Source organism: Notothenia rossii, assembly GCF_949606895.1.
Source record: "Notothenia rossii genome assembly, chromosome: 12".
In the NCBI taxonomy this organism is placed as follows: domain Eukaryota; kingdom Metazoa; phylum Chordata; class Actinopteri; order Perciformes; family Nototheniidae; genus Notothenia; species Notothenia rossii.
The window spans coordinates 17,536,753-17,547,857 of NC_136911.1; the positions used below are offsets into that span (position 1 = coordinate 17,536,753).

General features: G+C 41.6%; 2 protein-coding genes and 1 long non-coding RNA gene across 4 annotated transcripts in view; 1 reads left to right on the top strand and 2 right to left on the bottom strand.

Annotated features, from left to right (window-relative positions):
• Positions 1-11,105, top strand: part of LOC307026289 — a 340,364-nt gene that overhangs the window by 328,519 nt on the left and 740 nt on the right. The window lies entirely within an intron of this gene.
• On the bottom strand, positions 50-6,311 carry slc7a14b (solute carrier family 7 member 14b). The gene is made up of 8 exons (XM_079661198.1): positions 6,077-6,311; positions 4,290-4,750; positions 3,901-4,137; positions 3,098-3,315; positions 2,772-2,918; positions 2,361-2,569; positions 1,320-2,089; positions 50-1,176 (listed from the first exon to the last, which is right to left on the bottom strand). The coding sequence occupies exons 2-8, from the start codon at positions 4,588-4,590 to the stop codon at positions 860-862; spliced, it is 2,199 nt and encodes a 732-aa protein (XP_079517324.1). The 5' UTR covers positions 4,591-4,750; positions 6,077-6,311; the 3' UTR covers positions 50-859.
• rpl22l1 (ribosomal protein L22-like 1) lies at positions 8,574-10,663 on the bottom strand. Of its 2 annotated transcripts, none has more exons than XM_079662203.1 (4): positions 10,548-10,663; positions 9,527-9,640; positions 9,212-9,333; positions 8,574-8,756 (listed from the first exon to the last, which is right to left on the bottom strand). In XM_079662203.1, exons 1-4 carry the CDS (start codon positions 10,554-10,556, stop codon positions 8,609-8,611), a joined length of 393 nt encoding a protein of 130 aa, XP_079518329.1. In that variant the 5' UTR covers positions 10,557-10,663; the 3' UTR covers positions 8,574-8,608. The 2 variants fall into 2 exon arrangements, with proteins under 2 accessions (XP_079518329.1, XP_079518330.1); XM_079662204.1 differs by having other exon boundaries at positions 9,212-9,403; positions 10,548-10,577.

Genomic DNA, 11,105 nt, shown 5'->3' on the forward strand with positions numbered 1-11,105 from the left:
TTAAAACCATTCACTAAGCACTCTAACACAAAACGAACACAAAAGTTACTTTTGGGGCTTCAGAAAGCCGCTTCAAATATGTTGGGAGATGCCATTTAAACAAGAAAATCATGAATAAAATCCTTGACTTCACCAAATGCAATTTGGGTTATTCATAAAATTAGTTTTTTTAGATTGATGGTCAACAACTTATTTTGGTGATCGTAACTATTTTACTGCTAGGATAGACCTAAATGGGCTTTTCTGGGTGAATCAAAATTCACCAAAACAAGGGGTAAGAGAAGAGGAAGGCTTGAGAATGGCGGCCATATTTTCCTTAATTTTTGTTATTTCTTTTACTCCACATGACTCTGCTAATAATTTTAGAAACAGTTCTGCTTAAATATCTGAGAATATAGCTCTACAAAGCCAAATCAAGCTATTTTCTTTAAACTTGAAAACAATGTAAAGTATGTGAGTGATGAGATGTTTCCAGACTGAATTGCATACAAATTCTTCTTATCTTCAGCAAAAATGCTTCTAAAAAATAAAGGGCAACTTCGGTTAAAGTAGTTCTGTTAAAAAGCACTTGTGCTTCTCTCACAGGGAAGTTTGGAATTGCAACACCACCGCAACACCACTGAGTCTCACACAAACATGCAAACTAAGGAAAGAAACGGGATAGACGTTTGTGGGACAAAATTGTGAAAAAATAAGAATTAACTGCAGCCGTTGCAAAGAAACATCTGTGATGGGAGGTTTCCCTTGTATCCTCTGATCCTCTTATCCAAACCAGGTTTTGAGCTGAGCAGAAAATATGAAAGTAACAGTGTCTCATGTGGACGGCACTTTCAAAGTTTAAAGGGATACCACAGGGTTCTCAGTCCTCTTCCTTAAAGCCATGATTGGTCCTTCCTCTGCTGGACTGGTATCCGTCCCCATCCCCCTCCCCTTCCCCCTCATACTGCTCCTGCTCTCCATCCTGGTCCTCCTGCTGGATGTTCCCTCTCTCCTCGGGGGCGGACCAGCCCTGGTAGGGCCTCTCTTCCTGGTCGTGGGGGGGGAGGATTTCCTCAGGGGAGAAGGCGTCCAGGTTATCATCGTAGCGCTGGTAGGAACTGGCGTGAGCCTGCTGCTCGCGGGCGTTTAGCTCCAGAGTGCTGTGCCACACCCCGTAACATCCGTAGATCAGCAGACCTGAGGACGGGTAAACATAAATTACTCAATCGTCTGTCAAATAACTGCACATTTAAAGATGAATACTTTCATCATCCATCAAATAATGTCAGATTTAAAGATAAAGAGATATGGCATGAGGATTTGACCTTGTTTTCTCTCACCTATGAAGCACCAGATGGTGAACCTAGCCCAGGTGAGCGGAGACAGTTTTAGCATGAGGTAGCTGTTGACCAAAATGGCCGCCGCAGGGACGAAGGGCACACATGGCGCCATGTAGGGCAGCTTCGTCCCGCTCTCCGGCTGCTGTATGATTACTATTAAAAGCTTCACCAAGGACCCCGCCATCAGTGTAGCCGTGAGGCCCGAAAATACCGCCGCGGCACCGGCTCCCTGCTCAACGCCGAATATGACGGTTGACCAGAGGAGGAAGGAGGTGATGAAGAAGAGGAGGGTGCAGCGGGTGACTGTGCGGCCCGTGGCGGGGGTGGGCCTTGCAGACGCACTGGGAATCCCCAACCGCAGTCGCAGGGTGTAGTAGTGACCTCCCATAATCCTTTTCAGCAGGGAGGCGCGGCCTGTGTGTAAATCAGAGTCTTCCCCCTCTCCTTCAGTCCCTCCCGTGTGGTAGGAAGCTGACCCGTCGCCGTCTCCGATCAGCATGTGGTCGTCTTTCGTTGGGACCTCTGCGTTGTTCAGGTCGCCCCCGTCGTCCTCGGAGGTGAACTGGTGTGTGTCGGTGTTTTCATCTGGCTGGTATCGTAGCAACAGCACACACACGCTCACAAGAGTGTAGGCCAGCAGCGTGCCGATGGACATCATCTCGATCAGATCCCGCAGGCTCACCAGCAGAGCGAGGACCGCAGCGAGGCTCCCTGACACCACGCACGCCACCACCGGAGTGTGTGTGAGCACAGACACGTGGGACAAGCACCTAAACACACATTATTACACAGTCAGCTAGTTTATAAGTTAGCAAAGCATTGTAGCACGGGCGTGGAAAAGCATGCACAAGTGTAGACTTGTAAGATCTCCTTTTTTGCAAACATTAAAAAGCCATTTAAAATCAGTAGGTTATTTGTACATGTCTAAAGCATCTTTGCACGACCAAGCGGGGCGATAACTTGTGTAGCCTTCAGAAAAAACACAATGTCATCACCTTCTGTTCCCTCACACCGGGAACACAGAGTTTGCTGCCGCCTCACCTGAACAGCAGGCCGTCCTGGGACATGGCGTAGATGACCCTGGGCATGGGGAACAGAGAGCCCAGCAGAGAGACCGTGAGCCCGGCGATGGAGCCCACCGCCACAATGTACTTCCCCCACAGGAAGCCGTGCACCGCAAACATCTCCATGAGAGGAGCGGAGCCGTCGATCAGCTCGTAGGGAACCATGAGCGTCAGGATCACACTCACCTGTTCAGAAGGAGGTCAATATATGCGAGAACATCTATTTTGACTGTGTGTCCCGCTCTACCCATGCAAAGGTCAAAAAGGTCAATAGTAATGGAGTTAGTCAAATCAACTCTTAGCACTCAGCAGCAAATTCACTTCAGATTTTAATGTTGTAACAAGTATAAAAGTGATATTTAGTGTTCTTCTTGTATGGCATACTGACCGACACGTATGCGGTGAGGCACGAGACCAGCGAGGCGGTGATGGCGTACGGGATCGAGGTGTTCGGGTCTTTCGCCTCCTCTCCGGTTGTCGCAATGATGTCGAATCCGATGAAGGCGTAGAAACATGTCGCTGCACCTTGCATCACCTGATCAGCCATAAGAGATTAACTTAACTTTGTGGATCTTGAATGTGATTTAAGGAATACGCTTTCAGATCCTTTATTTGAGCGGAAGTACTTATACCTAAAAGGGCAACTTGAGGTATTTGTGCTTTACATTTTTTCTTTTCACTACACCTATTATACATTACACCATTGTATCTCACCCCTGACCAGCCGTAGGGCAGGAAGTTTCCGCTCTCCCAGTTTTTAGCTGAAAGGAAGAAGAGTCCGGCGATGATCATGAAGACCCAGACCACCAGGTTGACCACGTTCAGAACGTTGTTGAAGCCCACCGAGTTACGCACACCCAGAGCGATGACAACGGTGACCAAGAGCGCGATAAACAGGGCAAGCAGGTCGGGGTACGTGTCCTCACCCTTACCTGAGGAACACACACAGCAGTATTTACAATAACATATTACATCGATATGAAGAGAAATAAGTTGGTGTTGGTATAAAGACAACAACTGTTGTAACTAAGATACCTTTTGCACAGTTTTTGGTGTTTGAATCAGTTTTCTTACTTTGCACAGCCATTAACCATTTTTTTAGAGAACAACAGAGCCTCACACGGGGCACCAAAGTCCCATGGGACCTTAGCAACACACCAAACAGAAAGTAGATCCTTTATTCAGAAAAGATGTAGTTTTGTATTAACTGTGATTCTACTCCAAATTCCCCCCAGAATAAATTAAGTATTCTGATTCAAGTAAAAGAACCCAATATTGCATCAATATTCATAATCCAATAGTTTCCTAAATATAATTCCAAAATGGCACATAACACATAATTACTTTTACTTTTGTTACTTTAAGGTCATGTTGATGCCAATACTTTTGTACTTTTAAAAGTCAAATCTTTAGTGCAGGACTAACCTTTTGGTAAGGTATACAAGTATTTTTACAATTTATGGCTAAAAAAGGTCTGATTTCTTCGAGCCCAGAGAAAAGCTACTGCTGGTACTGACCGAGTCCTCGGAGCGTGCCCAGGTGTGTTATCATGTAGTTACTGATGGTGTGATTGGCCAGAGAGTCGAACATGCTGCTGAGAGCCGACGCCCCCGCCGCCGTGCCGATCAGATACTCCAGGATTAAGTTCCAGCCAATGAAAAACGCCACAAACTCCCCGACCGTCACGTAGCTGTAGGTGTAGGCCGAGCCTGTGGTCTTCGGGACTCGGACCCCAAACTCTGCATAGCACACACCTGAGGACGAATATATGGCCAATGAGAATAAACAACTTTTAAACTTAGATTAGATACCAGATTCTACTGATTCAATTCAGACTTGGCGAATCTCAGTGGGACTACGCTTGTTTTTGGAACTGTGAGGAAGAGACTCATCAATGTGCTCTCACCTGACAGTATGGAGGCCATCGCCGCTATAATAAACGACAGGATGACCCCGGGCCCGGCCATCGCCTTGGCTACCAGCCCGGCGACCACGTACATCCCAGTGCCGACACAGCTGCCCACCCCGAGGGACACAAGGTCCACGGTGGTCAGGACCTTAGCCAGCCCGATCCCCGAGCCCTCCCCGAGCTCGGTGAGGTCGTCGGAGCCGTGAGCCATGGAGCCCATCGGCTTGGTCCTCAGCAGGCGGGAGTACATGTTGAACCAGGCGTCGCCCAGAGAGAGGCGGCCCAGCCACGCCGCCATCACCGCACCTGATTCTACTGTTTAAGCTTCTTTGTGGCTCCTTCTACCTTTTCTTTGGCACAGCCTCTATCATTCTTTCTCTCCCATTGTGAGTCTCCTCATCAGGGTCCCCACTTTCTTCTTCTTTAAGAGCAACACATCCAAATGGGGGACATGGACGCTGTTAAAAGAACAATTCAAATGATTTAGTAATAGTATGAACGACATAGATAAACAAGCAATTCCCATATATCCTACCTAATTGTCTGTCCCTTTTCCCTTTTAATTCATCTCGTATGCTGTGGATCAAAACATTCAACTACACAGGAGCAACTTGTTAATGATCTCAAGGCAGCTGGGACCACTGTCACCAAGAAAACTATTGGTAACACACTACACCATAATGGACAAAATCCTGCAGCACCTGCAAGGCCCCCCCGCTCAAGAAGGCTCATGTACTAACCGTCTGAAGTTTGACAATAAACATCTGAATGATTCAGAGAAGGCTTGGGAGAAGGTGATGCAGTCAGATGAGACCAACATCGAGCCAGGACACTGAACATGGGTCCTGGAGGGGTCTTCCAGCAGGAAAATAAACCTGAACATACGGCCAAGGCAACAAAGGAGTGGCTAAAGAAGAAGCAGATTTAGGTGATGGAGTGGCCCAACCAGCCTCCAGACCTTAATCCCATAGAAAATCTGTGGAGGGAGCTAGAGCTTCGAGATGCCAAGCATCAGCCTCAAAACCTTCAGGATTTGGAGAGGATCTTCAGAGAGGAGTGGACCACAATCCTTCCTGAGATGTTCACAAACCTGGTGACCAACTACAAGAAGCATCTGACCTCTGTGCTGTCCAACAAGGGTTTCTCCACCAAGTACAAGACATGTTTTGCAAGGAGATCAAATACTTATTTCCCACAGTTAAATGCAAATCAATTTTTATCTTTTATATAATGTCAATTTCTGGATTTTCTTTTTGATATTCTTCCTCTCGCTGTTAAAATAAACCTACCATAAAAAATATAGACTGCTAATTTCTTTGTAAGTCGGCAAATTTACCAAATCTGCAAGGGGTCAAAGACTTATTTTCTCCACTGTATGTTTTGTATAATTTGAGAGAAACCATTCCTTCCTGTTTTCTTTTAGAACACCAATGCATTGAGAAAATCTCAATTAATAAAAATGCAATGATTATTAAACTTTAGCTATATCTAATGATGGGATTGGGATAGCATCAGCCGCTCTCATCGCTCACCAGAGCGAGACTCCCTCTCTGAAACATTCATGAAAACCAAGGATCTGCTTTCACAATGGAAAACTACGACTAAAGAAGCAGAAACTGAACTGAAAGACACCAGAAAAAACTTCTACTAATCTGAAATGTACACCTAAACTGAAATAAACTCACGATCAACATACACAGGATGGGTTAAGACAGAAAAAAAGCACAGACAGTGGCATATAAATGTTAAAAATACATTAATAAATGCAGATTAAAGATGCCCACCTGTGCAGAAAGATAATACACTCACTGTGTTTGTGGGTTTTCCTGGAAAAATGGTTTGAGTCCACTTCCTCTGCAGACCTGTAGGAAATGAGGAGAAGACAGCGTTAATCCTTCAGACCTGACACCATGTGATACATTATTCAACACCTGAGTGAGACAGTGTGTGTGTTTGTGTGTCATCATTCATTCATATGAGGGAGGTTAGTGTAGCTGCTGTGAAGGTGTGCGAGTTAACTTTGTGCTACAGCTGCCATAAATGGTGTTTCTTCACTCTTTGTTTGTATGCACAGCTGAGAACTGAACAGGTGTGTGTGTGTGTGTGTGTGTGTGTGTGTGTGTGTGTGTGTGTGTGTGTGTGTGTGTGTGTGTGTGTGTGTGTGTGTAATGGAAAGCTATCTTACATCCTGCACAAGTTGCTTTTAGTCTAATTTTAATCGTATTATCCAGCTAATAAAACAAAACTCTAGAATCCACTTACTTGCTTTTCTTCTGGGGCTTTCAACCATGTCTTCATCCGTGCATGGTGGAGTTTGTTCAGTTTTCATGGAGAAGCCTTTCTCTCATCTGTTGGTTTATTCACAGGAATACAATGACGGCAATATTCTAATACACCATTAATAGAATAGTATGTATTTGTTGGAGCAATCCGGAAGTAATAATTAATATATTTTTGGAATATCCATCTGTCATTTTTAAACTTTGTTATTCTTTAAATAAAACAAAGTTGAGGTTTTCCTACTAAATAAAAAAAAAATGTATTGCAATTATTTTGATGCATAACTTTTATTTCCATATTGTTTTTATCTCTATTGTTATAATACAAATATGATTACCTTATTTGATCTAATACACATCCTTATGTGAGAGACTGCATTACTTTGGTTAAATAACTGTTTATTGCTACTGTTATCTACATGTCTTGGATTTTAATTAAAAGTTTTATTTTCATGAAGTTGTTATTTTATATGTTAAAGTCTCTTTTCATTACATTACATTGCATTTAGCTGACACTTTTATCCAAAGCGACTTTCAATAAGTGCATTCGACCATTTTCAACAGCAATGTCATCTCTTTGCAAAACATTATACAACGGTTTTGCTCACTCCAGTTCAGTATATCTAAAGGAAGTGGCAATGTATGTCACAGTGTGTCTCTGTGCAACATGTTTCAAAACAATCTCAAATGTAAACAGTCATTCTCCTGTCAGTGAAACATATCAAAAGAGCATCCACATTTTCCAAACTGTAACACCAAATTAAATGTGCACACTGAACGTTTTGTGGCTGTGTTTTGGTCTGCTGGTAATCCGATGCTCAGGGTCAGATTTCACCTGCAGACATGGTAACATGGAGTTAAAAAGGAGAAACCCGACACCAGATATTGTCCACACACACACACACACACAGCTTTATAGGAGGGTTCTTAGGAGAAAACCCTGAAGCCATCTCAACCTGAGCTCGAAATATATAGCAACCTGACTTTGTTTAATTTAGTTTTAATAATTTGAAATACAATTCAGTTGCCAAAATCTTTTTGGCTGCAACTCTCTATATTGTATTTTTTTATATTTCCCATCATTAAATCCTATATTATGTGCAAGTTTTTAAATGTATGAGTATAACTGCAAACTGTTGAGCGTCTGCATGATATAAAATCCAATAACTGAAACTCTTGATATGAAGATTTGAGACGCCAGCAGCTGAAGGTGGAAGCATTCCTGAGGCTGCGTGCTTTATACACAACAGATGAGCGAATGGGAGTGAATCCAGACACTCACACATATAGCAAAACATCCTTTCCTGTTTCAGGGAGTAAAGGTTTTCTTTGCAGCCTGACGCAATTCATAAAGGGACATGTGGAGATAGAGGAAGATTCAGAGGAAGACTAACGTTAGCCTTTTGTAATTATAAAACATACTTAGGATTTCAGTGATATTACAAGATACATATCCATCATTGTATCGTAAAATTAAATTGGAACAACTACAAACTTGTCAAACCCAGAAAAAATATGTTGAAATATTTAGTTTAATCCGCTCCTTTTTTGTTTTGGAGTAGCAACCTCAAATGTGAGATTCAGATGCTCTTATTTGTATAATGGATTTTAGACATGGAGATTGTCAAACAAAGAACAGTCAGCTTTTAGTAAATAAAATGCTTTGATTCTAGTGTTTATCTTGTCTTAACGTGACTTTAATACACCAACTGTGCCTGCAGCAGTCTCTTATTTCTGGGTATGAAGGTGTATGCAAAAGTATCTGTAGCATCACCTAGTGTGTATTGAGAGAACTGCTACATGACCATTTTCAAGTACATGGTGGTGCATCAGTTTCACAGGAGACATTTATCCAAGTCTACCCTTATTAATATGTAAAAGAGTGGATAAAACTGCTCAGAGTTAAGCAAAAATGTACATGCAAAAATAAAAAGAGACCTGTAATGCATTTATGGTTTGTAGCGAAGACAATATTTGAAAAATAAAAACAGGACAATAACAGTTATCTTTCCTCGTTTATTCTCCTGACAGAATCATTTACTCGTCTGCCTCTGACTCCTCCTCGTCGTCCTGACTGATCTGGAAGTAGCGCAGTTCGTATGTCTCTTTATCGGAGGCCACGACTCTCAGCCAATCACGGAGGTTGTTCTTCTTCAGGTACTTCTTTGTCAGGTACTTAAGATACCTGGTGGGGGAGAGGATGGGTCAATTAGTAATGGAATTGTTTTATTATGAATTAAATTAAAAGTCTCATTAATGGTAAAACTGTGTACACATGCAACAGGGTTACTACAGCTTTAGGAAAGTTAGATTTCATTTTTAAAAAGGCAGTCGGAATAAAATGTTAAACCAATGAATTTTTTTTTGCCAAATGTTAACTGACTTAAAATGGGACCTTTTTGGTCCAGTGAAAAAGTTAGAAGATATAGAAAAAAATATTCACCTGTGAGAGATGCATTTGGTACGAGTCATAATAAAAAAAACTATCAAACATCTTGTGATTTATTAATGCAACAGATTTTTAAGGCTTTTATCATATTTATTCAAGATATTTTAAAACCAATTACGGCTTATTTTACTTTTTAAATGAAGGTAACTTATTCTGTTCAGTAAAACAAGCCTAATTAAACCTCATCTCACCTTTTGGAGAACTGCTTCTCGGACGTGACGTTGATCTTGTTCTTCATGCGGCCGACCTGCACTGTGTTGCCCAGGTTCCCCGTCTTTCCATTGACCTTTATCCTCTCTTTAAGGAAGATTTCCTGTTGGATAGAACACATTGACGCACTAGGGAAGAGAACCCTAGTATATGCGGCGCTAGGGAAGGCAGCCCTAGTCCAGACACATTGTTAACTGCGTGCAAACAACACTCTACTAACACTTTTATGATCTCATTGTATCAATATGCAAGAGGAATATTCTGTTAAAGAGTGTAGAAAGTGCGGTTGGACTTACAAAGTTTGCAGAGTCCAGGATCCCATCCTCCACAGGGTGGGTCAGGTCCAAGGTGAACTTCCATGAAGCTCCCTTTTTGGTCTTCCTGCCAGCAGTAGGTCTCTTCTGTTTGAGCTGTGAGAAGTAAATAAAAAAAGCAGCAACATTAAGAAACTTAATGTGTTAGCAGCAGCACATATCGGACTGATATATATTTGTAGTCCTTCTATAATCTCTCTCATTTCAGTATTTTGTAATTAAAAGTTCATTTATAGTCTAGCTAGCAAACTTTTTAATCTCAAATAAAAATATTTTATTTAAATATCTACTCGTAACAGACACTGTTAATTAATATATACAAAATTCAAATATATAACTCAGTAAGCCATATACAAAGGTATTTGCAGACAAATTCATTAAAACCCATTTCTTTCTTGGTTATTTTTAACAAGCAGAATTGACAGGTACATCAGGCAGAAGTCCCTTTGGAATCTGTCGATGGATTTTTTTTGCCTGGATAAATCCATATCTAAAAAATTACACAACTTCTAAAAACATTAACACTTTCAAGCAATCAGCCCATTATACAAAAAATGTAATTTATTATGGAAATATGGGATTATAAAACTCTTGATACATTTAATTTCTACTTTTTGTATATATGAGAAACATTGCAAATATGAAAGTTATGCCGAACTGACTAATGAACCCTATACTACATATATACTGAACAAACGCCAGTAAAGTGTTCTAAAACCACGGATATTAAATAAAACATTTTAAAAAATGTATTCTATGGAGAAAGGCTTCCTGTCATTGACTAATGAAAGGAACACGTGTCAGAAAACGTCAAGATTACTACGAGCTAATGCTAGCTCAGCTAGTTCATTGGATTCCTTCATTATATAACAACTGACTGTTTAAAAAATGGGTGTAGTCTTAAAGCTGTACTGTGTTTCAATATATTATGACCAGAATAAGTGGGAAAATGCTAAGAATACGTAATTAAAAAGCAAGTTCGGCACCAACAGCCAAGACTTACCGGCGCCATGTTGAGAGACAGGATGAAAAGAAGGAACCGGACGTGACGTAAGGGTTACGTAGATAGCGTAGCGAGGAACGCCCTTAGTAACCCCAGCGCCGTATAGATAGAATTCTAGAAATAGATCCTATTATACGGCTCTGGTCACCCCAGTTTCGCTGCAGAAATACACATTTTCACAATTCACACGCACAGTTGGGGAAAGGGAAACGACTCGATTAGCAAGTCATGACGTGCCTAAGAGCCTCACATAACCTTTTAACTAACTGTCATTGTTTCGTCATGTCATGTTTAATTAACCTCCAACATTGACAGTTGCATTTAAATGTCACATAATTTTGTCTTCAAATAAGTTACTGTAGATTTGAGGTTATGCCTGATGTACAGCAACTGTCTCTGTGCGATAAATGCAGGTCAACGGTTAACGACATTCAAAACACACCCTGATAATGAACCAGCTGAGCCTGTTAAATCATTCACTACCTGTTTTTAACCACAATGCCTCGGAACTCTCAGACCAGCCCTTTTCTTTCAGCTGTATTTGCATGGAATGAACAA